The following is a 24,142-nucleotide window of genomic DNA, read 5'->3' on the forward strand; positions in this document are numbered from 1 at the left end:
CGAAATCCAGCACCCACAGATTTGCGGGGCGCAAAGCATCCCCATTGAAATTTATAACCTGGTCTCCCTTCCTACTTGGTCGATTATCGTTGCTCCGTTCCTGCGATGGGCAGTCGAAGTCTCTCTCCATCATCTTTGCTCACAACGGAATCGATCGAACCCTCGACTCCGTCATTCCCTTGAGCAGAGCACCGCGCTCGATGGGAGACCGCTACACCCAATCTCCGATATCGCCGCGGATTTTCGAATATTGTACTTCTCAATCATCAGTCGCATTAGCACACATCACACATTGTCAACGCCGTCTGTAGACCTTGACCATTACTCCGGGGAATCTAGAGTCCATATAGATGTCGTCAGTTGAAGCGTTGCTTTCCCCGGTAGACGCAAAGGTCCCCGGCGACATGGGCAGCAGAAGTCAGAGCACGCCCGCGGTGGTGCCCGGTGCGACGGTTTCGACCGAGAAGAAGAGCGACTATAAGGGGTTTGTAGCGGGTGTGTTTTCTGGAATTGCAAAGTTGAGTGGTATGTTCTTCTTCCTTTTTCCCTTGTGTACGAGGGCTTTTTTTCTGGTGACGTTCAGGGCTGAGCTGATATCGGTTTTATGGTGTAGTTGGGCATCCGTATGTGACGTGACGATTCCTACTACGTTGTTCTATGACTGATGGACATGCGCTAGTTTCGATACGGTAAAGGTGCGATTACAGACGAGCAAAGAAGGGCATTTCAAGGGGCCGTTGGACTGTGTACTACAGACGGTACGGAAGGAGGGTGTGAGTGGGCTGTACAAGGGAGCTACGCCGCCGCTGGTCGGTTGGATGGTTATGGACTCTGTGTGAGTACTTTCGTCGGTGATTGATACGACGGATAATTCGGGTCTGACTCATGGGATAGCATGCTCGGTTCCCTGACGTTGTACCGACGACTACTGCTCGAAAATGTCTTTTCGAAACCCGCTATTCGGTCTCTCACGCCGTTTGCGAGCTATCAAGCTGATCCCAAAACACTCCCCAGCTTCGGACATGGGATAGCCGGTATCTTGGCCGGTACGACCGTCAGTTTCGTAGCGGCTCCAGTGGAGCACATCAAGGCGCGGCTGCAGATTCAGTATGCGGCGGATAAGTCGAAGCGAATGTACAGCGGGCCAATCGATTGTTTAAAAAAGCTTGTAAGTCATCGAGGTGTTGGGTGTTGGAAGCGAGCGTCGGCTGACTGCAGCATAGCTGCGCACTCACGGTATCGCAGGGTTATACCGCGGCCTCTGCGCGACAATCCTCTTCCGATCGTTCTTCTTCTTCTGGTGGGGTTCCTACGATGTCCTGACGCGATGGATGAAAAACAACACAGCAATGTCGGCGCCAGTAATCAATTTCTGGGCCGGGGTATGTCGGCACAGATCTTCTGGTTGACCTCGTACCCGTCCGATGTGGTCAAGCAGCGATTGATGACAGACCCAATGGGCGGAGCGCTGGGTGATGGGGAGAGAAAGTTCCGCCGGTGGAAAGATGCCGCCAGAGCGGTTTATCATGAGCGAGGGTGGAGAGGTTACTGGAGGGGTTTTGTGCCCTGTTTCTTACGAGCATTCCCGGCGAATGCGATGGCCCTGGTTGCATTTGAGGGCGTGATGCGGTCGCTGCCGTGAGCCTGTAGTCAGGTAATCAGGCCTAATGAACCATGATAGACTAGACGACCATTTGTATATAGCATATGAGATACCAAAAACCAATTGGTAATGATTATAGTGTGTCGTTTATAGCCAGATGGTCGGTCATTGCTGGTGGTACAACGGTGGAGGTCAGCTTGAGTGCGATGCAACATTTCCGCATTCAGCATACCTCGCGCAGGGACAGAAATCTGGGCTCCGGTCCACATTTCAACGTTGAAGGCAAAATATTTCTGACGCTCATTGGGTAGTTGTGGGTTCAGAGATCGACTATTCGACCATTCGAGGGAGATTGAGCTGCGGTTCTGCAAAGTCGGTCCGCGTATTCTTTTCCGGCCACAGCGCAGTGAGGTCAGGGCGGCAGACACAGGCCAGACCATCGCTTCATCTTCTCATCATCGCCAGCTCACGTCTCTCGTCGACTTCCCCTGCACGATTACCTCGAAATTCACCTATTCACCGTCAATCCCGCTATGTCGGGGCGCAGGTCGAGAATTGACTTCATTACTGGCTAAGCATTATCTCCCTGTGCCCACATCTCCGCCGGTCCAGATCTTTCGACTTGTCCTCATCGAACATCTCCAATTTCCACGAGCCAGCTCGTGTCCTCGTCACCAACTCCAACCCTACCGATTCCTGCTTCCGCTCGCTCGTTACCACCGGTCGACACGGCCAGAAATGGCCGTCGCCCGCACAATGCGACGCACGAATCCAATCACTCTCCTTCTTGCGGCCATACTGGCGTTTGGATTCGTCATCTTCGTGCTCTCCCCTTCGTCATCCTCTGCCTCCCCGTTAGCGCAGGCTCCGGCTCCTCCTCATCCTCTTCTTCCTCCCAGCAACGCCGCGAAGACGACGCCGCCGAAAATCCCCTCTCGCCTCCGACGAAACCCTTCTTCAAATCCCAGCCCGTCCGCCACGATGGCCAACAGGCCCCTCCCCCGGTCGTGCAGTACGACTTGAACCAGCTCACCAGCACCAGCACCTCCGCCGCCAACGGCGAACGAATCCTGATCCTCACACCGATGGCCCGCTTCGTGCCAGAATACTGGGACAACGTGGTGAAGCTGACCTACCCGCACGAGCTCATCTCGATTGGGTTCATCATTCCCAAGAACAAAGAGGGCAATGCGGCCCTAGCCGCACTAGAAGCCGCCATCGCAAAGACGCAGTCCGGCCCCATCGACAAGCGGTTCGCGAGCATCTCCATCCTCCGCCAGGACTTCGAGCCGCCCCTGCAGTCGCAGGACGAGAAGGAGCGGCACAAGATGTCGAACCAGAAGGCGCGCCGCGAGTCGATGAGCCGCGCTCGCAACAGCCTTCTGTTTACGACGCTCGGACCCGCCACGGCTTGGGTGCTCTGGCTCGATGCGGATATCGTCGAGACGCCGCCGACGCTGATCCAGGACCTCACCGCGCACGATTACCCCGTCCTCGTGCCCAATTGCTACCAACGGTACTACAACTCGGAGAAGAAGAAGATGGATGTCCGGCCGTACGACTACAACTCGTGGATCGATAGTAGTACGGCGCAGAGCATGGCGGCGGAGATGGGGCCCGATGAGATCCTCCTCGAGGGCTACGCTGAGATGCCGACCTACCGCACCCTGATGGCTTATCTGGCTGATACGGCCAACCCGAACCCTAAGAAGGTCATTGAGCTGGATGGTGTGGGCGGCACGGCGCTCATGGTCAAGGCGGAGGTGCACCGTGACGGCGCGATGTTCCCTGCTTTCCCCTTCTACCACCTTGTCGAAACGGAGGGTTTCGCCAAGATGGCGAAGCGCCTGGGGTACTCCATTTATGGGCTGCCGGATTATTTTGTAAGTTGCATTTTTTTTCCTCCTTTGGGGTTGACTCATGAGATCCTAATGACGCTTGCAGGTATACCACCAAAACGAGTGATGTGGTTGGAGGAAACGATGTTTTTCATAGACTTTTTTTTTGTCTTTTTCGGTGCATCGACGCAATATGCATTACATTGGGCGCGCTGTGCGCAACTTTGTCACTATTTAGAATAAAATCTTTCAGATCTCATGTGGTGGATGGAGTTTTGGCGCCAGCATTGTGGCATGCGGAGTCCGCACATCCTTTACATTGGTTATCTAGATGCACGGAGCTAGATCATTTGCAAGCAATTTTATTATCTGCCGGGTATTTATCGACAGCATCTGTGTCCTTTAAGGTACTTTTCGTCTTATCGCTTTTTTCCAATCAAGTATCGTCTAGTCTGCTGCTGCCACATCATAAAAGACCACACCTCAATCCCAGGAGATACTGCATAGCAGAAAAGTGTTAGTCAATGTTCACAACAAGCCGGACTCAAGTACTCACGCAAGCATGATTCCCGCCCCGGCAGCAACCGCCAAAAACTGCACAATCGTCTTCTTGATCTCAACTGTCTTATCCTTGCCCGTCTCGAGCAATTCCGGGATGACCGACACAGTCCCGACGTAGAGGAAAGTCCCCGCAGTGAAAGGCAAGAGCATATCGCCCCATGTAAGGCTCGTCCCCAGCAGCCCGGCCGATGCGTCCGTTACACCACCAGCTGCTGCGCCGTGCCCGCCTCCCAACTCCTGGACCGCGATCCCGATGAATGTACCAAGGAACGCACCGATGGCGGTGACGAACTGCGCACCCATGGCTTTGCGCTTGGAGAAGCCGGACTGGATGAGGAGGGCGAAGTCGCCGACTTCGTGGGGGATCTCGTGGAAGAAGACGGCGACGGTTGTGGTTGCGCCGATGGTGGGGGAGGCGTAGAAGGAGGAGGACATTGCCAGGCCGTCGGTGATGTTGTGGGTGAAGTCAGCGATGAGGTTCAGGTAGCCGCCTAGTTTGACGCTGGGGTTGATTTCTTTCTCGTCTTCGGGTTCTTGCTTGGTGGCGGCCGCGGAGGAGTCGGGTTTGCGCTTGCGGAGCTCGGTGTTGGCGGTGCTGGTGGTGGAGCTGGTGGTTGTGCCGTGGGAGGAGCTGTCGGTGTGTGTGTGCGAGTGCGAGTGTCCTTCGCCTCCTGTTGCGATGCGGAGAGCCTTGTCCATGGCCACGAAGGTGAAGAAGCCGACCATGATCCCGAGTCCGAGGAGGAGATTCCTGTTGGGTTCGACCATGACGAAGCGCACGTGCTCCGGGGAGTCCTCGCCTAGGAAGATCTCAGGGAGAAGATGGAACAAAGTGTCACCTAGAAGTCCTCCGACGGCGAAAGCGACCATGACGGAGAGAGATGAAGGGTCAATGTTCGGTGGGCATAGTGCCAGGAGGAAGTCTGTAGCTATTAGATCTTGGCACGGTAATGACATGGTCTCTCTAAGCGCGCATACTGGGAGGTCCGGAGATGTACACAGTTGCCAGGATTGCATTGACCGCGGGACTGCCAGGAAAGAGGATCGAAAAGAGCCTCGACATCATGCTGGCGGTTGGTGGGCTGGTTGCACGCTTGTGCTCATTAAGAGCTTCCACAAGTGGACATTCCTGAGCAAGTCAGCCTCTATTCATTAATTGCTAAACATCTAAGATGACTAGAAGCTTGAGCGCAATTACCTGCAATTTGTCTTCGATTTCCGCTACGGAAAGGTCGCCCACAGTGATCTTGTCTCCACTGTTAACAGTCGCAGCTGCCAGCACAGAGAATAAGAGGAGACCAGCGAAGAGAGCGAGGCCGGTCCTGCGCGCAGGAGAGAATAAACTGAGTGCCATCGCTGTCGTGAAATTCTGACTGCAGCAATGAGCGATTGGGCAGAGACACTCGAGGATAATACCCTGGTTACGCCAACACAATAGATATCGGACAGATTGTTTGTTAACAGCTCGTTATCAGTGGAGCTATGTGTCGGCAAACACGCCAAGCCTCCAGATGCAAACATTAAAAAGTTTCGGAGAAATCGATAAGAATCGATCTAACCGCTATGCAATTTTATCGTCCACCACTTTTTCGAATTAACGCTACAAGGCTATAAGAAGGATGGGTCGCGTGCTACAGAAGAAGAAAAACCGGTCCTCGACGCCGAAACAGAAGCCCAAGAGGACTGGGCAGCTGAAGAGCGGCAAGAAAAAGATCAACGTCCTGGGAAATGCCATCATCGCTCAAAATTGGTAAGAACTACCAATTCTTGGAATCGATCAAAGAATCGCCACTGACATGCGTTTCACTGCAATAGGGATCGCAAATTGACCCTGACACAAAACTACCGCCGCTTGGGACTCGTTCACAAACTCAATGCTCCAGCTGGCGGTAGCGAAAAACGGCCGACCAAAGATGGGCGCATCGAGGAGCTGCCCGATGATCCCCTCCACATCAGGGGCAGCGCCAAAGCGTCCGCAAAGCAGGCAGTCATGGGCGAGACCAGGGTGGAACGCGATCCGGAAACAGGCAAAATCATCCGAGTGATTCGTGACGAAGAGGAGATTGAAATTGGCGGCCGCAAAGTCAAACCTTCGAATCCGCTCAACGACCCACTGAACGAATTGTCTGAAGATGAGGCAGCCGAGCGACCCGCTTCAGAAAGAGCCAATGCCAAGAGCGCGATTGTTCAACTGCTGGAGCGTCAGGCAGACCAAGAAGGGCAGGCAGTCAGGGCGAAGAAGCCTCGGCACCAGAGCAAGCGGGAGGAGGAATGGATTATGAGGTTGATCGAGCGTCATGGAGAGAACTACAGCGCCATGGCTCGTGATAGGAAGTTGAATCCTATGCAACAGAGCGAGGGTGAATTGAAACGGAGGATTCGCAAGTGGAAGGCAAACCACTCCTCATAGTTTGTGTCTTGATGCATTCCAGGCGCATGCGGCGTTTTTAATGGGTTGTTGATATCAAAAAGTTGTTGTCTAGGCTTCGGTTGTCAGTTTATACTATCTGACAGGTCTGCAACTGTTACATATAGACCTATATCACATTCACGTCTTACAGATACCATACCAATATAAGAGTAAGATGTCGATACAGGAGCCTGCCACGAGGAATCAACCCTCTCTTATGATCAGTATCGTCATGCGTATGTAGTGGAGGTCGTCTGAACGCAGGATACTTTGGTAAGGCACATCTCTACGAGGCAGATCCTTGCTGACATTGTTCTTGCCAGATAAGAGTATGCGTTGTTCTGTCGAGACGCTTTAGGTAGACTGTCGACTACAGAGTCACAGTTAGGTCCAGTATGCTTTTCTATCCTCAGGCAGCATCTCAACGCCTTGTTCCCCAGGTATCCAGCTACCGTACCTTACCCGATTCGGCAACCAAGGGCAACACATAGGTCTCCAGCAACAGCACCACTCAAGGAACCGGGGCAGGTGGTGCAGGGGTCAACGCCAGTCAGTCTAGCACTGACTCTTGCGTGACTTCTGTAACCATCAGCGTCTCCGGTTCGAATACAGTTCTGGTGCCTGCATAGACCTCCTTTTCCAGCTATACAGGTACCGGGATCGGGACGGATCGGGCTTTGGGCATCCTACAGATGGGTGTCTATGGCCTGTTCCGTTTTGTCTCTTGATCGTGTTCTCTTCTTTTTGCCATTCTCGTTCATTTCGTTGTCCTGACAGAGTTCCAATGTCGAATACCTTCATGCCTGTCTCAGCAAGGTTGTCTATCAACCTAGGTTCTCCCTGGCTGCTGGTATCCCTAAGTGACTACTCTGGTCCAGTCCACTCTATCTCCATAGTGTTTTTACCTAGTCAACCGTAGGAGTCATGGAGGAGTAAATCTCCTATGACTGGGAAGTAGTCCCAAGATGAACTGTGCTATGGTCCTGTTGAAGAGTAACGGCATCTTCCGTGCTTCATTCGCATTCACTGCTCAACCACGACGCGTGCAGTATCAACAAACATCGCCTCAGCAGCCTAGCTTTAGCTCAAGCTCTCTGTAAAATTAGTAGTCCGGCCATCCTGCCACTTTTACTCACGCTTCATACACTTTCATCTGACGACTCGACTTCAAGATACCGATACCAGCCTTGACTCCATGAAGACATATCTAGCCATGATTCTCCTCCTATACGCCAGTCTCATGCTCCTTGAGCTAGCAAAGGCCCAAGTCAAATAGTACTCTCCTCCTTCCCACCATTTGATACTTCTAAGACAAAAGAAGCTAACAAGCAGCAGCGACCCAACCAGCGACACTCTCATCTGCTCTAAACCCGGAGGAAGCTACTGCCCAGACGGCTCGCTAAAGGGCTCGACGATCCTATCCTGCGTGTCGGCGACCATGATCGAAGTCCGATCCTGCAATACCATGTACGCAAGTGCCAGACCACTACCAAAAGCAAACAACTGAACAGACATCCATATCTAGGCTCTCGAGATTCATCCCACCGCTCTACACTGGAGCTGCAGTTTGTAACGTCCCCGGAGCCTATAACCACTTCCTTGATATGAACTAACGAGGATATACAGGCCACGAATCATCCAAGCACGCAGGAGACGCCGTCTGCGCTTTCAACGGCACGGGATACTCGATCGACGGCAAGATCTCTCATATTCCCGAGACAACCCTCTGCGGGAGCTGGGAATCGCCCCTCTTTGCCCTCGGTAGGAATTGCGATGAAGCAGGAATGCAGGCTGGCATCGATGTCATGCACGTCTCTGAACCTCCGCGGGTGAAGAAAGACGTCAACACCCCGCTCCCATCTCCGACGTCGCTTGACGGAAGAGTCTGCTCCCTCCCATATAACCCATGGAACCTGGGCGACTGTGTCGACGGTGCAACGGTGACTGGCGTCCCGGTTCTACAGGTTGTTTCCGATGGTGCGGGGCGTCAGCGTGTATCTGCATCTGCGTCTGCATCTGCATCTTCAGGATCTGGGGTGGCGAGTGCGTCTCCGATTACGACCAGTTCCATTCGTATGGTGTCTTCGGCTGTGTCTGGTGCGAGTCCTGCGGCGAGTGGTTGGGCTCCGAGCTCGAGTGGTGCTACTGCGACGGGCGCTGTTAACGTTGGCTCGGGGAGAGGTATGGTGTGTGATGGGGCTTGTTGGAGTATGTTGCTGCTTGCTTCCCTGCGGGTGGTGGCTCATGTCTTGTTGATGCTTGGGCGGGATTAGGTGTTTGGGATTTTCTCAGCTGTTTCAATCTATGTTTCGTATGGTTTTACCTTGGTTTTGCATGATTCCGTGATGATCACTCTTAAACTTGGCAAATTACAGCGTACAGAAATGTTCGACGTTGGTCATAAGTTCCATCATTGTGGCAGCCTCAGAATGACTCGTAATCGTGATTCTAGTAGATTTTCTAATCTTTCTATCTATGACTGTATCTGAGAAGTACCTTTATCATTGACATAGCCATGCTTTGATACCCGTCCCTGATCTAGGACGACGTAGTAATCCGCATCCTTGATTGCTTCCAACCGGTGCGCAATGGTGATGACGGTCGACTCCCGTAGTTCCTCCCTTATGACCTGCTGAATCTCAAGGGAGCTTTCATGGTCGATAGACGCGGTAGCCTCGTCGAGAATGACAATCGGACTGTGACGCAAGACAGCCCGCGTGAGACCGATCAGCTGCCGCTCGCCCTGGCTGAGGTTGCGGCCACCGGCTTCGACGTGCGTCTGCAAATTCCAGCCATGCCGACTACAGACACGCTTCAGCACATCTGCACACTCCTCGTCCGAGTATTCACCGGTTGGATCGAGATTCAACCGGATGCTGCCAGGGAAGAGAACAGGATCTTGAGCAACGAATGTGACGCGGGTTCGGAGCGCTTGCGTATTGACTTGGGCGATATCGATGCCGTCGACGACGATCCGGCCTGATTCAGGGCGAATAACACTGAGCAATGAGACAGCTAGCGTGGACTTGCCACTTCCTGTTCTGCCTATGATGGCCGTCGTAGATCCCCCGGGGATTCTAAGAGAAATGTTGCGGAGTGAAGGCTCCAGGTGCGGTGCGTAACGAATGGTAACGTCTTCGAATGTGATGTCCTGCCCGAACCGCGGCCACGACGCTGGGGGCTCAATAGTCCCTGGATTCTCCTGCTCAATATGAAGCAGCTCATCAATCCGCTCAACCGAGACAAAATCCATTTGTAGCTGTCCATATTGTTTGCACAAAGCATGAGTGGATGTAACAAAGTTATTGGCGGCTATCAGTACAAATGCCGCCAGACCTGGAGTGACATCGGTGTATAATGCCAGAACGGTGAGGCAAAACGTGGACGCAGCTGACAGTGTCTCGAATCGATACATTAGCCAGCTTTGAAGCGACCAGTAGAAATGATCCATGCCCTGGAATTTATCTACCACCGCAATGACTCTGTTTTGGAAGCGTTTTTCCGCGTGGAACGCACGAACAGTCGTGAGACCATGCAAGAGCTCGCCAAAATTTGAGATCAAAGGACTAAGGGACACCATCTCAAGACGCCGCAAGCTTTGGGATGTTGGCAGAAATTGAAGAAACGTGAAAATGAATGCCGCAGTGAGAGCGAAGGAGAATCCAAGAAATGCCGGTGTTACCGACGCGATCACCACAATCGAGGAGATCCAGGTGATGGCTTGGAAAGCGATAGCCTGGAATTGTTCACTAATATTACCGTCGACCACTCCGATATCCGATGTCAGTCGGTTCATCAACCGGCCGATAGGAGTGACATCGAAGAAGCGGAATGTTGCATGGCTTACTCGAACCATGACCTCGTGAAAGAGCTTCTTGCCTGCACAGTAGACGATGACCAGCATCAGAAGTTGTGCAAACAGAAGCATGGCCGATTGGAACGTCGTTATCACAAAGAAGGCCAGAAGCCAAGGACGTACATCATCGAATGGCGCTGGCAATTTCTCCAGGGGATCGCTTTGGTCCCAATGGAACACCTGGGACCACCCATACGGTATAACCCATTGCCCTGCGGAATATCTGCCTTCGGGGTAGAATGGCTGAATGCTAGGAGAATCTGGTTGTAGGCCTCACCCCACTCCTTTAGGAACCACGATTGTCCTACCGATGTCAATCGGTAGATGGCCAAGATAAATACTAGTGAGATCCACCATCTGTATTTTCCAGCCCTGATGTAGTTCCAATAGACTCGGGCTTGCACACCCCATTCCGCACGGTGCTCTTCATCCATAAACTTTGTCGGGGCAGAAGCCGCAGCCTCTCGAAGAGCGCCTTGAATCTCACTTTGGGCCTCGGCTGACTTTGCTAAGGATTGGACACCTTCATCAGTGGCCGAATCCATAGACACAGCCTGTTTACCGTGAATTGTAGCCCGGCCATCTTCAATATGGACTATTTGATCTGCGATATGACTGACCAGCGCCGTACGATGCGTAACTAGAACAACGACGCGGTCCTGCATCAGAGGACCCGTAAAGCACTTTCGAACCACGGTCTCAGCAGTGTTGTGATCAAGAGCAGAGATTGGGTCGTCAAGCAATAAAATCCTAGCGGTACTATAAAGTGCTCGCGCCAGCGCGACGCGAGCTTTCTGGCCGCCAGAAAGGCCTATACCATTCTCACCCACAAAAGAGAGGTCTCCATGCTCGAAATTCTCGAGATCAGGAAGCAAAGCACATGCATCCAAAACTTTCTGGTACCTTTGCTCATCATATGGCGAGGAGAAAAGGATGTTGTCTCGGATGCTCATGCTCTGGAGCCAGGGTGTTTGAGCACAATAGCCCACCATCTCATTAGGGATCTCAGCGGAGCCGCCAATTCTGTCCAGCTCGCCGAGTAGCGCTTGAAGTAGAGCCGTTTTGCCGGCCCCTACCTTACCAGAAACGACAGTCAGACCCTTGGTTATCGTCAAATTGATATCTGAGAGCACCGGGACGACTCGACCAGGCCAAGCATATGAGCAATGTTGTAGCTGAATGGAAGCAGAGTCGGCGGGTTCGGTGGCAGGTGTCTCCTTATTCGGCTCGGCCATGAAGTCCTCAATTCTTTCGACGGCGATAGATGCATTGATCAGTACCGTTATGAGGCCAGGGATATCCCTAAGACGGGTCTCTAGCATAGTAAATAGCTGCAAGGCAGGGAAGATTATATCAATGCGCAGAGGATGACGGGCCAGAAGTGTGTAGGCATAGAGGGCAACTACAGGAAACACCCCGCTAGCAAAAGTGTTCACGAAACGAATCAGGATGCTCCACAGGTTGGTGATGATACGAAGGTTCAGCTCCGACTGCCTAGCATCCATAACCTGCCGGTACCAGTGATCCTGCCAGCCATACCAACGCAGGTGACGAAGCGCTTCGACAAACTGAGAGGTTATCTGAAGTCTGGCATCTGTTGCGAGTCTCCGCACTCGCTCCCAACGGAGAAGGGTGCGAGTAATGACGGCGTTCAACACCTGAGCAACCAGGATTGCTAGGATCCCCAGGAAGCATGATGGCCCAAACAGCTTCCAAACAAGCACGATTGCAATGACAAGTCCCAGAGGTTTGTCAATCAAGGAGTCGACTTCCCAAAACCGCTGGGCGACTTCATAGACATCACCACGGAGCAAATTGAAAATCTTGCCCATCGAGGCAGCCGTTTTAGCCGGCTTTTTTGTGGTTTGCCGGCGCCCAGAGAATATCCCACAAAGTTTCTTTCGCTTGGGAATCTCCGCTTCATCGTCAGCATCTTCTTCGGCAAGCTCTCCGTTTGCGGCCCCTTCATCCTTTTGTTCTGACTGGGGGTCAAAAACGTTCTTCCTGGAGAGTGCCTTCTCGTAGACCATCATGATCATCTCCCCTCTGCTTCTTTCGTAGCATCGTCTACCAAACCAAAGGTTGAGTACTTGCGATTGTGCCGCAACCACACGAAGGACGAGAGTGACCAGCGCATAGGTCATGGCAGGACGTTTCCCTGAGCTCATGTCCTGCATGGCTTGAAGGAGTTGCTGCAACAAGATTGGAGTCGCAAAGTCTAGGATCAAATCAGCGAAATTTTCCGTAGTATGCACGGGAATTCCAGACCGCATATCATCATCACAATTGCAATGGTGGAAACAATCACTAGATCAATCCCATTCGCACGAAGCAGACGACCAATCACTGAGCCTTTAAGTCGACGAAACTTCTCATGTAACCTGCGATGTTGAAATTCGAAGCCAAGGAACCAGACGTCGTCCTCGTCCAATCGTCTTTTCTTCCCAATGGAGATGAGCGGTGCCATCCATGACACACTAAGGAACTGCCACAATTTCAAATTGTCTTCTGGACTGCGAAATTCGCTGGATGAGTGCTGTCCAACAGCAGCGATATCATAAATGGGAACTGAAGGCTCACGGAGAGGCATGAGCAATATAGTAACACATCCAGCCATAGCCGCGCCAGTCGCAACATAATACGCAGGAAGCATTGTCACTGCGTACGCGTCATGATTCATAATAAATGACAATTCCACGGCAAGCTCTGTAATGAAGTATGCAAGCATCCAAGCTGGACATGTCCTTGGACGTGCTATACAAATGAAGATAGCGGCAACTGCCTGAGGGACGAATAAGCTCAACTTCCCCAACGATGCGGGCTATCTTACCCATGACACAAGGAGAGCTATAGTAGCCACGTCAAAGCCATTTGCAATTGCTTTTACGACCTCAGCCGCGAGCCCTACGAGTGTGATGAGGAAAAGGCTGATCACCCATCCCACCCTTTGCTTGATCTGCTCCACTGGTAAGTCTGGCCATTCCTGATCCTGACAACGTTCTGAGATGAAGGGTTTCGTCCATTCCGGACGCCAGCGGTGCAGAAACTGGCTGAGAAAGTAAAACAGAGCAACCCCTATGATGACGATGGTTGGTATCGTGGAGAAATAATGCATGGCACATCTCGACAGTCGAGCATTGGCCGAGTCCTAGCATCATTATGTCAGAGCGGGGTGAAACAATATAGAATAAGTGTCGGTGTGCAGTACCCATACTGGATGGCAAAAATGAAGCACGCCATAATTCTGAACGAGAGACATCAATTCAGACCTAATCCCAGAATATTGATTGGACGGATACTCAGACAATCTTGTCTCTTAATATTGTCCAGAGCGTCTCTGCTTCGTTGGTAGGTAGCTCGTTCTAGACGGAGGCGGAAGGATAAGCCGAGATGCCTAAGGCACCATATAAGCTTTGGGTCTGAAATTTGGGAGGCTGAAAACGAGGCGACTTTAGGCATAATTTCCCCACATTTCACGCCTTACCGTCTCGTTTTCCCAAAAATAAATGAAACACATGGTTTTATATTTGCCAGCAATGTATTAATGAATAGATATCTATCCCCCCGAAGAAATTGGAAGCATGCATGTTCCATTTGATAGAGTGAAAATGAAGGTTTGCCAAGCCTCGGGTACCGCATCACCATCAATATTCTAGAATGGTAAGATACCGCAGTATTAGGAATGAATATATTTTGTAGATTAGTGATACAGTGTGCGATCAGCACCACGAAGTCAAACGAAGATCAAATTGGATACATATATCGTCAGAGAATGGACTTGTAAATATCGTCGCAGAGGTGTGAATGAGAGTAAAATATTCTCACAAGGACTCCTGCTCACTCGAGCCATTTTATGTATCAAGCAACCTGATCTAATAGACGTTTCTCCCATTCGATCAAGATCATGAAGTATTACACCAGTGTACTCATAACAAACATCACGTTTTCCCTTGGTTCGAAGGTTTCTCTTTGTCGGTCTCAGAGGACACGCTGACTCTCTGCACGACCCGAACCCACCGTCTCCTCCGCCATTCGCCCATGCCATTGAATCCTGAATGCCCTTGCTCCTCCCAGTCTCGAGAGACAGACTTCTGCTTACCTTTCTGCGTCTTCTTCTTCTCTTGAATTGAGGCCGGCTTCGAGGTTGAGCCGTAATCTTGATACCCTAGGGCAGTGGCCACGGCGTCCTCGTCTCTGGACGCGGATTGAGAAGGTAGATCCCAAACCCAGCCTCCAATCTCCTCGTTGGCCATGCTTCCTTCTGGACCAGCTCCGGGTATCTCAAAGCCTACTCCGGTAATCATGCGCTCAACGACCCACTCACGGCAGTCAAGGTCCAACTTCCACTTCTTTGTCTTCCATGCCCAGCCTGGTGGAGGCCGAACGTCTTCGAAGAAACGACATCCCCTTGGGCGGTCTCCTGCAATTCGGGACGGCGACAGGGGGTCATATGGCACTGAACTGAAAATAAAATGGTCCCACTCTGACTCAGAATAAGGAGCTAGGGAGCGATTTTGGATCTCGAAAATTTCTACCTCACGCTCTTCAGGATATGAATCCAGAGAAATATCTGCCAATGAATCAAGCAACGATACGGCGGCGGATGGGTTCGACGGCATCGACAACCCGTACATGTCTAGAGTCTTCTTTTTCTCCGCCCGGTCAGCCTGCGGGTCGGCTTTCACAGCACCCCTACTGTCTCCTAGCAGGTTCTGCAAGAATTCTTGTAGGCCGGGGTGATTGGATAGGACGGCTGCATTGCCACCAAGTAGTAGAATAAACCGCCACGGCAGGAGATGAGCTGTCAGAAACAGTAGCGCAGCAGTGATTGTTAGCACAAGGAAAACAGTGGATGAGAGCTTTTCATTCGAAAAGTTGGTTATGGGTGCAAACAGCGAGACAGTCGCATCGTGCACATCAGAGAAATCAGCCATGACGTTCTGGAGATCACGCATATTTCTGAAAAAGTCCTTTGATGTCTCAGGCGCTGGCTTGATAGTCTTTGCAGGTGCAAGTGCCGGACCCTGGTACGAGTAATAGGGCGTGGTGCTGGAAGTAGACATTGAAGGAGGAGGTGGATGCCGTGCCGCGAAGGCTGGGACCATGATGAATAGTAAGATGACAGTGATGGGAAGTACCACCAGTAGATTAGGATCCAGACATAGAAAAGAGTAGATAAAAAGGAAAGAGAATGTATGGGAGGATTTCCTCCAGCTTAGCAGACGTTCAACTCGGTTCTGGAAATGGAAAACAATCCCGATCCTGTCAAGACTGTTATCAACATGCAAGTTCAACATTTCCCCATAGATATTTTATCTGACATACCTGGCGTTGAAGCGACGAAAATTATTAGCCATCAAAGGAAGGCTGAACGCTGGCCGCTTAACATCTGCGGTCGTACGCTTGTCGCCTCCCGACACAGACTCGTTGTCTACATCTTCGGCGGGAATGACTTGCTCCAGAAGCCTTACATCAATGATGTTAGTATATTCGGCGCCTCAAAAGACTCGTTTCTCATATCAGCGACAGGATGCTACACACTTGGCGAATAACTTGTCTTGCAAAGACTCTGACCTTCCATGCCGATGTGACCTGGTGTCATTTTTGTTGACTGAGATGACGGGGATGGGCTCGTCACGGTTGGCAATAACTTCTGCAGTACAACCGTCATCCATCATGCCCTAAGCTAGAATCTGCGTCGAGAGATAGAGTTGAAGCATGAAGGTGCATTTCTTGTGGCGGATGGCCTGAATGGCTTGGTCTCTCCGCACAGAAGCACATGCACATTGATCAACTGTTCTGATATGGATGAGCCGAGCAGGGTCGGATTCAGTAAAACGGGGTGGTAATTTGGGTAATGGACATGTAATTTGGGTACAGGTTGATCTGCCGTAAGGGAGCAGAAAATGACAAAATCCACCCATCATACACTAATCTCAGAAGAGCACTGTTTGCTCTATTTGCGCTTGTCGTTACCCAATTAGGTATCTCTAGAGCTACAGAAAAGGAGCCAGGGGGCACGCACTACCTTACTTTTGCCTACACTAAGGTAGACTAGTACTACTAAGAAACTTGCGATAGTTAGTGTGCTCCGTTAGGTTACTCCATTGTACTCCGTACTAGCAGAGGTCAACAACAGCTTGTTGTTTACCCAGTACCCATAATTATTATATTTTGTCACTTCCTCGACTTTTCTCCTCTGCTTCATTTTTCTAGCTGGCATTGGGTGGCATTGCTTGCTTCTTTCTGCTCACGATATTATCTGTATATTTTCGTTTCATCAGATTTGGGTGCCTTCCTCGTTCCCTTAGCAATATTTCCCCTTTTTCTTCTTTCCCGTTTGCTTGGGCTCTAGTGGTCCCATTTTATTATATACGCCCGTAACTTTCTTAACGCCAAGTCCAACCGAACGACGAAGAGTTCCCCTCTGCGCACCAACAACCCTGTGTCGACACTTCGAAAAGAAACCGAATCGATATTAATACGCTGTCAATCCTTTTATCTGGCCGCGTTCTTCGGTTTGGTTTTTCGTGGTCGACTCCTGGCAGAAGAGACGTGCTCTTTTTGTTCCCCGCAATGGACCGGTAGCGACCGTTGACGGGTTGCGCGACGGTGTTGTCAAGCCTCTTCTTTGTTTTGAAGGCTGGGGAATCAGTGACGCCTCTGTGCCATTGGCAAAAGAAAACGACGCTGGGCTCCTCGTTCACGTCTAACTTCTCAACGAATCGCCCTCAACGTGCCCCTATCGCTACTGGGAATACTGGGATCGAAGCCTTAGGATGCCAGAAAAGCTACCGTCGCAGCAGACTCCAGGGAGGGGCAGCTGCGTAAAGGACAAACGGGCTCGACCAGTCCACCTCGGAATGAAGATTCAGGATCTGGAGGTATAATATCCAAGCGATGGTTTTGTCCGGTGCGGAATCGCAAATGGCAGTGGCTGACGAATCTGGCTCTAAATAGCAGAGGGTCCCGCGCGAAGACGCTTGCATAAACATGCATCGACACCTTTCCTTTCGGATACTCCTCCTTCCTCAAAAACAGCAGCTGGGTCTCGCATAAGCATCATGACCAAGAGAAGACTATCGATTCGAGATCAAAAAGTGCCGCAGGGCCCACGGCCGCAAGAACCCTCGCGCAGAAGGTATGGGCTCAGAATCTCCAGTTTCCCTGCCGGGTCTCTTTTAGCGTGACTAGGAAGGTTGTACTATTGATGACCATTAGCATCTAACTTTTTGCTTTGTAGTAATGCACCAGGCTCTTTTTTCCACTCGGGACACTCTTCAATTGATTCAACAAATGAATCAACGCGGAGTACCAACTCTCGTGTCAGTCTTCGAACCACCAGCATGGGGAATCTGGCAAAGTCGGACTATAACCATACGCCTCCTGACCAGACGGACTTCCTTGCCCCCGTCAACTTTGATGATTTCCACAACAGCATCATGGCAGAGCCGAGTCTAAATCACTTTCCAATGCCGGGCACTGGGGTTTCAAACCACCCTGGAAGCCAGCTCTCAGGTCCATTTACGCGGAATCCGTGGGCAAATAACAACGAATCCAGCTTCGCCAGTCGGTCAAGAAGTAATTCTGTGCGGAGAAAGAGTGAGGTTTCACGTTTATCGAGCCAGAATTCCTCCGCAGAATCGGTGTCTTCGCGTCTTCCGGCTTCCAACACCGCTGCGCGGAGTCGCCGTCAGAGTCTCGTGCAAAATTCCACTGCAAACGCCACTGCTCCGCGCGCTCCACGTAAATCCATAGGCCCTGTCTCCATTCCAGCTGCTACATCTGCGAGACGTCAGAGCGTGTCTGCTCGAAAGGCAAGTGTGGACACGGCTCCAGCTGACCATGCAAGTCTCCGCCCACATGCCCAGAATCTCGATTCCAACGGCCTTGACAAGACGAGGCTCCCTTCCAATGTCCGCAACATGAAAGCCAAGTCGCTCCAGCCACCCTACCGAGAACCTGGTGACCATTTGCTGACCACATCTGGATTGACCGACCACTCGCGGTCATGTTCCACTAATGCTGTTCGGACGCCGATTAAGAATCCTGCCGGTAGTGCAACTACGCCCGCTTCATCTGCGAAAAGGATGTCAGTTATGCCCCCACACGCGACAGGCCTCGGGGCTCGAACAATAAGCCCTACCGATGCACGGCGTATGAAGCGAATCTCTATAGCGCCGCAAGCGCCTCCATTACCATATACTCCTCCAACCAAACAGGACACGCTGCCTGTTCGCCCGCGGTCCTGCGCCCAGTCTCCGTCTAGCCTGCCGCGGAAGAGCGTCACACCATCGTCGACGAGAACAACGCCCGACCCAAGTCGGAAATCCTACAGTTCAGGCTTGTCTTTGTCGTCCAACACGAGCTATAGCTCTACGAGGAATTCCGGCAGTTCCTTGCAGACAAGATTTGCCCAGAATCAATCGTCTTCCCGGTTACCCACCCCAAAACCGCGTGCAGAACACACGGGGGGAAACAACGAAGAAGTCCCTCCTGTTCCCGCTATTCCGAAGGCTTACGAGTCTCCCAAGGGTGACGGCGATTTTCAGACCTACTTTGCACCGCGGAAGTCTAGTCTTCCCCTGGATATTGGTCTTCCGAAGCCTAAGGTTGACCACGACGCTGAGCACAAACCAGCGACAAGTGGTAACGACAGAAAGACTACGGACCATCCTGCTGAGCAAGCAATGAAAACCCCTGATGCAAAGACTCCGGCGAGCAATTTTGGGAAGAAGAATCTGCAGCCTTTGAAATTGCCCCGTTGAACCTGTTGCCTCTCAGCACTCCCGTGGCCTCTAAAATCGAAGCTTTGAAGGATCACGAAGACGATGCGCAGTCCTACACTCCGTCAGGCAAGGTCGTATCTAAGACTCCAAGCACGCCGATGACGGCCTCCAAGGCAAATTTCTTTTTTCGAGACGATGACGATACAATGGACTTCACCCACGCTCGAAGCAGCACTTCCCATTTCGTGCTGAGCACCTCGACAACTGCTCCTCTGAGGACAGCAAGTAGCTCCAGTGCATTGGCGTCTTTTGACAATAATACTACTGGTGGTGCGCGAACAATTTCCCCGTACGTCTCATACACGTTGCCAAAGAGTAGCAGCGACTTCAGCAACCTACAACAAAAGACCAACGCGAGTGGCAATTATTCCCCACGGATCTCGCAATCATACAAGCTGACTGGGCCTCGACCTCAAACTCAATCATCCGCATTCTCTTCGAATGCTGAGACAATCAGTCAATTGTCTACTCCTTCGGATCCTGACAACAACAGCGTTTCTGGCTCCTCCCTCTTCAATAAAATCACCATGACCAGAAAGCGTAGCAACTCCAAATCACAGCGTTCGACAGGTGCTGATCTGGATCCGGCGAAGCAAATGCCGCCGCCTATACTCCCAGCATCTGCCACCTGGAATAACCTGTCCACAATCAAAGGTTCGAGTCCCACGCTCAAGCCCGCGTACGTTCAAACAAGACGTCAGTCATCTATTTCCGGCACGAGCGTCTCAACGATGCGGAACCCAAGTGTGAGCAGTGAACAGAGTCTCGCTTTGGAGCCAAGTGTCTCGAATGAGTCCGGGGAAAGCAATACGGCACCACTCCGATCCGGATCTTCAATCTTTTCGCCCGTGCACAAGATGATCAATTCGGCAAAATCCAGCACGGCAGCCACCCCTCGCCAGCAGCATGAGTCTAACCCTGACTCTGACATTTTGGTAGCCGACGAGGAGATGCGCAGACTCGCTAGCAAGCGCAAGGACTTTGAGACTGCCGCCAGGAATCTGGACGAATTACGCCGCAAGGCAGGCCCGAAAGAGCGAGTGAGCCCAGCGCAGGCACTGAAAATGGCCAATCTCAATATCTTCGAACGTGGAGAGATCATCGACTTCAAGGATATCTACTTCTGCGGAACGCAGAATGCGAAGAAACACGTTGGTGATCTGAACGCGCAAGCTGCCAACTTCGGCTACGACGATGATCGTGGTGACTACAACATCGTGATCGGTGATCATCTTGCGTATCGGTATGAAGTACTCGATGTTCTGGGCAAAGGTAGCTTTGGTCAGGTTGTGAGATGCATCGACCACAAGACGGGAGCTCTGGTTGCTGTGAAGATCATTCGCAACAAGAAACGGTTCCACCAACAAGCTCTGATCGAGGTGAACCTCCTCCAGAAACTCAAGGAGTGGGATCCGCATCGCCGTCACAGCGTGGTTAATTTCACACAGAGCTTCTACTTCAGGGGCCATCTCTGTATCTCCACGGAACTGCTCGGAATGAACCTTTATGAATTCATAAAGGCTCACGACTTTAAAGGGTTCTCACTCAAACTAATACGCCGCTTCACGAAGCAGATCCTGGGCACTCTGACACTCCTGCACACCAAGAAGGTTATTCATTGTGATCTCAAGCCTGAGAATATCCTTCTTGTTCATCCCATGAGCTCCGAGATCCGGGTCATCGATTTTGGATCCAGTTGTTTCGAGAATGAGAAAGTGTATACCTATATCCAAAGTCGTTTTTACCGCTCGCCAGAAGTCATTCTTGGCATGTCTTATGGCATGCCGATTGATATGTGGAGTCTGGGGTGTATTTTGGCCGAGCTCTACAGCGGCTATCCAATCTTCCCGGGAGAAAATGAACAGGAGCAGCTTGCTTGTATAATGGAGGTGTTTGGTCCTCCCGAGAAACATTTAATTGAGAAGAGCACTCGGAAGAAGTTATTCTTCGATTCTTTGGGCAAGCCTAGACTCACCGTCTCTTCAAAGGGCCGAAGGCGTCGACCCAGTTCAAAGGACCTCAAACAGGTTTTGAAGTGTGACGATGATGGGTTCCTCGACTTTATCTCTCGCTGTCTTCGATGGGATCCCGCTCGTCGCCTCACTCCTCACGATGCGCTCAGACACGAGTTCATCACTGGAATCAAACCTGCGTCACGCTCTCGAAGCTATGGTATGGCGAGCCTATCAAACAAGCGTGGCACCACTCTGTCTAATCCCACAGCACGGCCGCTACCGGAGCCACCTGGAACTAGTCTCAAAAACGGTACATTTATTCGCAGTCGCGACATTTCAGGCAGCTCTCCTGTGAAGCCGACAACAGTTGGTAAACGGCACTCCACCGTGAGCGGCCTGCAGCCGTCGACTCCCGCCAAGCGAGGCACGACTGTCCCTTCTACTCCTGGTTCAGCGTTACCCCGTGTCGCAGCCAGGAGCATCAGTGGAAAGCCTGACCTCGCGACTGCGGCGGCAGCGACGAGTCTGGTAAGTAACCTGACCGGCTAAAGATACAACCACGAGGCCATTTGACTGATGAGTTGCTAGAGAAGTAAATGATGCGTCGTCTCCCACGTCTCCACCTTTCGTCCTCCTTTTTTTTTTCACATGCCTGTAATATTAAATTCTTCTCGTTATCTTCAACTTGCATACATCCGGTCGAGAACGTCGGCGGTTCTGCGCATGCGTCATGATTGAATTGAAGTGAAACAGATTTGAAGCGGCGGACAAGGCAACAAGAGTTCATTTTATACCCCCTTATTCCAACATTTGTGTGGTTGCCATGATACCTGTACTCTTTGCACCTTTTCCTTCACTTTTCTGTTGTGTTTCCTGCTTGCCCCTAGTCTCCAATTATTTATGATACAGTCATGACCTTTCCTTCACAACTTCTACCGGACCATATGCATATCCCTTTGTCTTTCAGAGTTGCCTGCACATGTCTTCGCATCGCCTCATGCTCATGTACCCTCGAGGCTATTTGCATCGCTACGGATCTTCATTGTTATGCATAAAGCGTCTGTACATTCTTACGCCTTCCTATGTTCATTCTTCTCATTAGTACCCTTGTATCTCTTCAATTCTCGCCCGGGACCGTTGTGGCTTAATCTGCGGAGTATTTTCTGGTGTCATGCGGACTATTGTTGACTTTGCTTTGCGGAGCTTGTGGCTACTGGTGGTATTAGGCAGCTCTGAGGGTGTGCACTCATCTAGTATAGAGATCATGAAGTCGCTATGAAATAGAGAATATTAATCTATGAATTTCCGTTGCTGCTTGATGGTGTCTTGCAGTATGTCAATGTTAATCTAGCCTTGTTGATAGCGTTGTGGATAAGGCGCCCGATAACGCTTCGGGGTGCGGAGTTTAGATAGGTACCTCTTTTGGAACACTTGGCCTGTACTCGTCTTCCCCCCGTCTCGCCTGTTTCAACTATTTTCTTGCGCTATCACCAGAGCTGTGCTCACTTGCATTACGCGCTTTTTATCTGTGCTGGCTGTAAACCTAGCCTTTCAATTCACTCCCGTTCATGTCTTGATTTGTCCAATTCAAGTTGCGACTCGTGATGAACGGCTACGCATCGCACGGCCTTGACGAGGATGCATTTGGGGAGAAGTCAAGCGTCAAAGGCAGCTTGAAGACATTCGATGCATTTCGTAAGTTCTCATCATGAACCATTGACACGCTCAAATGCCGAGTTCCGCTCGACCGTGTGTTTTCGCAAACTGTCCTCGAAAGCGGCCGGGCCCAGGTTATGGTGCGGATGCTGACGATTGTCGTGGTGATTCTAGCAAAAACAAAACCTTCTTATACAGCGCCTTCTCCCCGCGGAGGACAATGGACGGTCCTGATATTGCTTGTCTGCACCTTCTTCTCGATATCCGAGTTCCGCACATGGCTCAAAGGCACCGAGAAGCAGCACTTCAGCGTTGAAAAAGGAATCTCCCATGATCTGCAACTGAACCTCGACATTGTGGTCCACATGCCCTGTGACACGCTGGATGTGAATATCCAGGACGCTTCGGGCGACCGCGTTCTTGCCGGTGAGCTGCTGAAACGTGAGCGCACGAGCTGGCAGCTGTGGATGGACAAGCGCAACTACGAGATCTACGGCGGTGCGCACGAATACCAGACGCTCAGCCAGGAGCACGCCGATCGTCTATCCGAGCAGGAGGCCGACGCGCATGTGCACCATGTTCTCGGCGAGGTGCGGAGGAATCCCAGGAAGAAGTTCGCCAAGGGTCCCAAGCTGCGGAGAGGCGATGCTGTTGACTCGTGTCGGATCTATGGCAGTCTGGAGGGGAATAAAGTCCAGGGCGATTTCCACATCACCGCGAGGGGACACGGGTACCATAACAACGCACCTCATCTGGAGCACAAGAGTAGGTTTCTCCTTTTTTCCCCTGGGTATTCACATTGAACTGACGCGCACAGCCTTCAACTTCTCCCACATGATCACCGAGCTCTCCTTCGGCCCTCACTATCCCACCCTCCTCAACCCCTCGACAAAACCATCGCCACAACCGAAGACCACTACTACAAGTACCAGTACTTCCTGTCCATCGTGCCAACCATCTACTCCAAGAGCAGCCTCGCAATCGACACCTACGCCAACGCCCCGCCCTCAAACCGCCACAGCAAAAACCTCATCTTCACCAACCAGTACGCGGCCACCAGCCAGTCCAGCGCGATCCCGGAAAACCCCTACTTCATCCCGGGCATATTCTTCAAGTACAACATCGAGCCCATCCTGCTGATGATTAGCGAGGAGCGCACCGGTTTCTTGTCCTTGCTTGTGCGGCTGGTGAATACCGTCTCCGGGGTTATGGTGACGGGTGGTTGGTTGTATCAGATGTCAGGGTGGGTTGGCGAGCTGCTCGGCAGGAGGAGGAGAAGGGGCAAGTCGGAGGGTGTTCTTACTGGGCGCCACGAGGCGGACGATTGAATCCAGTCGATGTTGCTATTCGTGCATGTGTTCAGTTGGTGCTCTGTCTTTTGCTTGTGTCGGTTTGGGGCATTTCGGTGCTGGTGTCTGTGCTCATATATTGCATCGTTGCATAACTCATGGGATATCCATTTTTTGTTAGCCTG

At 51.5% G+C, this 24,142-nt stretch overlaps 8 protein-coding genes across 8 annotated transcripts; 5 read left to right on the forward strand and 3 right to left on the reverse strand.

The window, feature by feature from the left end:
• Positions 1–63: 63 nt before the first annotated feature.
• P174DRAFT_446720 (mannosyltransferase complex subunit MNN9) lies at positions 64–3,832 on the forward strand. The gene is made up of 9 exons (XM_024828615.1): positions 64–525; positions 614–623; positions 680–835; positions 895–1,168; positions 1,224–1,285; positions 1,348–1,638; positions 1,915–2,406; positions 2,463–3,486; positions 3,548–3,832. Exons 1-9 carry the CDS (start codon positions 351–353, stop codon positions 3,566–3,568), a joined length of 2,505 nt encoding a protein of 834 aa, XP_024686633.1. The 5' UTR covers positions 64–350; the 3' UTR covers positions 3,569–3,832.
• On the reverse strand, positions 3,815–5,420 carry P174DRAFT_398566 (Zn(2+) transporter YKE4). Its single transcript, XM_024823842.1, has 4 exons — positions 5,201–5,420; positions 4,981–5,131; positions 3,998–4,925; positions 3,815–3,940 (listed from the first exon to the last, which is right to left on the reverse strand). The coding sequence occupies exons 1-4, from the start codon at positions 5,354–5,356 to the stop codon at positions 3,925–3,927; spliced, it is 1,251 nt and encodes a 416-aa protein (XP_024686634.1). The 5' UTR covers positions 5,357–5,420; the 3' UTR covers positions 3,815–3,924.
• Positions 5,421–5,566: 146 nt separating this feature from the next.
• Positions 5,567–6,593, forward strand: P174DRAFT_499772 (nucleolar protein 16). The gene is made up of 2 exons (XM_024830926.1): positions 5,567–5,752; positions 5,818–6,593. The coding sequence occupies exons 1-2, from the start codon at positions 5,622–5,624 to the stop codon at positions 6,410–6,412; spliced, it is 726 nt and encodes a 241-aa protein (XP_024686635.1). The 5' UTR covers positions 5,567–5,621; the 3' UTR covers positions 6,413–6,593.
• Positions 6,594–6,807: 214 nt separating this feature from the next.
• P174DRAFT_465858 (uncharacterized protein) lies at positions 6,808–8,809 on the forward strand (the record flags this gene model as incomplete). The annotated part of the gene is made up of 3 exons (XM_024830545.1): positions 6,808–6,852; positions 6,912–6,951; positions 8,039–8,809. The coding sequence occupies 3 exons, from the start codon at positions 6,808–6,810 to the stop codon at positions 8,683–8,685; spliced, it is 732 nt and encodes a 243-aa protein (XP_024686636.1). The 3' UTR covers positions 8,686–8,809.
• Positions 8,810–8,859: 50 nt separating this feature from the next.
• P174DRAFT_436437 (putative ABC bile acid transporter) lies at positions 8,860–12,779 on the reverse strand. Its single transcript, XM_024826046.1, has 3 exons — positions 12,537–12,779; positions 10,546–12,486; positions 8,860–10,495 (listed from the first exon to the last, which is right to left on the reverse strand). The coding sequence occupies exons 1-3, from the start codon at positions 12,733–12,735 to the stop codon at positions 8,886–8,888; spliced, it is 3,750 nt and encodes a 1,249-aa protein (XP_024686637.1). The 5' UTR covers positions 12,736–12,779; the 3' UTR covers positions 8,860–8,885.
• Positions 12,780–14,034: 1,255 nt separating this feature from the next.
• P174DRAFT_398571 (PEX28-32 family peroxisomal membrane protein) lies at positions 14,035–16,101 on the reverse strand. The gene is made up of 3 exons (XM_024823843.1): positions 15,810–16,101; positions 15,594–15,734; positions 14,035–15,530 (listed from the first exon to the last, which is right to left on the reverse strand). Exons 1-3 carry the CDS (start codon positions 15,944–15,946, stop codon positions 14,207–14,209), a joined length of 1,602 nt encoding a protein of 533 aa, XP_024686638.1. The 5' UTR covers positions 15,947–16,101; the 3' UTR covers positions 14,035–14,206.
• A 1,513-nt stretch (positions 16,102–17,614) lies between these two features.
• P174DRAFT_415818 (putative protein kinase) lies at positions 17,615–21,612 on the forward strand (the record flags this gene model as incomplete). The annotated part of the gene is made up of 3 exons (XM_024824442.1): positions 17,615–18,917; positions 18,980–21,540; positions 21,601–21,612. 3 exons carry the CDS (start codon positions 17,615–17,617, stop codon positions 21,610–21,612), a joined length of 3,876 nt encoding a protein of 1,291 aa, XP_024686639.1.
• An 859-nt stretch (positions 21,613–22,471) lies between these two features.
• P174DRAFT_446726 (putative COPII-coated vesicle protein) lies at positions 22,472–23,996 on the forward strand (the record flags this gene model as incomplete). The annotated part of the gene is made up of 3 exons (XM_024828616.1): positions 22,472–22,707; positions 22,843–23,433; positions 23,515–23,996. The coding sequence occupies exons 1-3, from the start codon at positions 22,617–22,619 to the stop codon at positions 23,994–23,996; spliced, it is 1,164 nt and encodes a 387-aa protein (XP_024686640.1). The 5' UTR covers positions 22,472–22,616.
• Positions 23,997–24,142: the final 146 nt, after the last annotated feature.

Source organism: Aspergillus novofumigatus (assembly GCF_002847465.1).
Source record: "Aspergillus novofumigatus IBT 16806 chromosome Unknown P174scaffold_1, whole genome shotgun sequence".
In the NCBI taxonomy this organism is placed as follows: Eukaryota; Fungi; Ascomycota; class Eurotiomycetes; order Eurotiales; family Aspergillaceae; genus Aspergillus; species Aspergillus novofumigatus.

Bases quoted from the DNA above. Each gene is read 5' to 3' on its own strand.
- P174DRAFT_398571 (XM_024823843.1), bottom strand. From the start codon at position 15,946: ATGATGGATGACGGTTGTACTGCAGAAGTTATTGCCAACCGTGACGAG. The intron at 15,735-15,809 runs GTGTGTAGCATC...CATTGATGTAAG, and splicing joins CAAGACAAGTTATTCGCCAA to GCTTCTGGAGCAAGTCATTC. The intron at 15,531-15,593 runs GTATGTCAGATA...CAGTCTTGACAG, and splicing joins TTTCGTCGCTTCAACGCCAG to GATCGGGATTGTTTTCCATT.
- P174DRAFT_446720 (XM_024828615.1), top strand. From the start codon at position 351: ATGTCGTCAGTTGAAGCGTTGCTTTCCCCGGTAGACGCAAAGGTCCCC. The intron at 1,169-1,223 runs GTAAGTCATCGA...ACTGCAGCATAG, and splicing joins TCGATTGTTTAAAAAAGCTT to CTGCGCACTCACGGTATCGC. The intron at 2,407-2,462 runs GTTTGGATTCGT...CCTCCCCGTTAG, and splicing joins CTTCTTGCGGCCATACTGGC to CGCAGGCTCCGGCTCCTCCT.
- P174DRAFT_499772 (XM_024830926.1), top strand. From the start codon at position 5,622: ATGGGTCGCGTGCTACAGAAGAAGAAAAACCGGTCCTCGACGCCGAAA. The intron at 5,753-5,817 runs GTAAGAACTACC...TCACTGCAATAG, and splicing joins GCCATCATCGCTCAAAATTG to GGATCGCAAATTGACCCTGA.
- P174DRAFT_436437 (XM_024826046.1), bottom strand. From the start codon at position 12,735: ATGGCACCGCTCATCTCCATTGGGAAGAAAAGACGATTGGACGAGGAC. The intron at 12,487-12,536 runs GTCTGGAATTCC...ATTTGATCCTAG, and splicing joins AATTGTGATGATGATATGCG to ACTTTGCGACTCCAATCTTG. The intron at 10,496-10,545 runs GTGAGGCCTACA...TCTACCCCGAAG, and splicing joins GTGGTTCCTAAAGGAGTGGG to GCAGATATTCCGCAGGGCAA.
- P174DRAFT_398566 (XM_024823842.1), bottom strand. From the start codon at position 5,356: ATGGCACTCAGTTTATTCTCTCCTGCGCGCAGGACCGGCCTCGCTCTC. The intron at 5,132-5,200 runs GTAATTGCGCTC...TGACTTGCTCAG, and splicing joins AAATCGAAGACAAATTGCAG to GAATGTCCACTTGTGGAAGC. The intron at 4,926-4,980 runs GTATGCGCGCTT...TAATAGCTACAG, and splicing joins GTACATCTCCGGACCTCCCA to ACTTCCTCCTGGCACTATGC.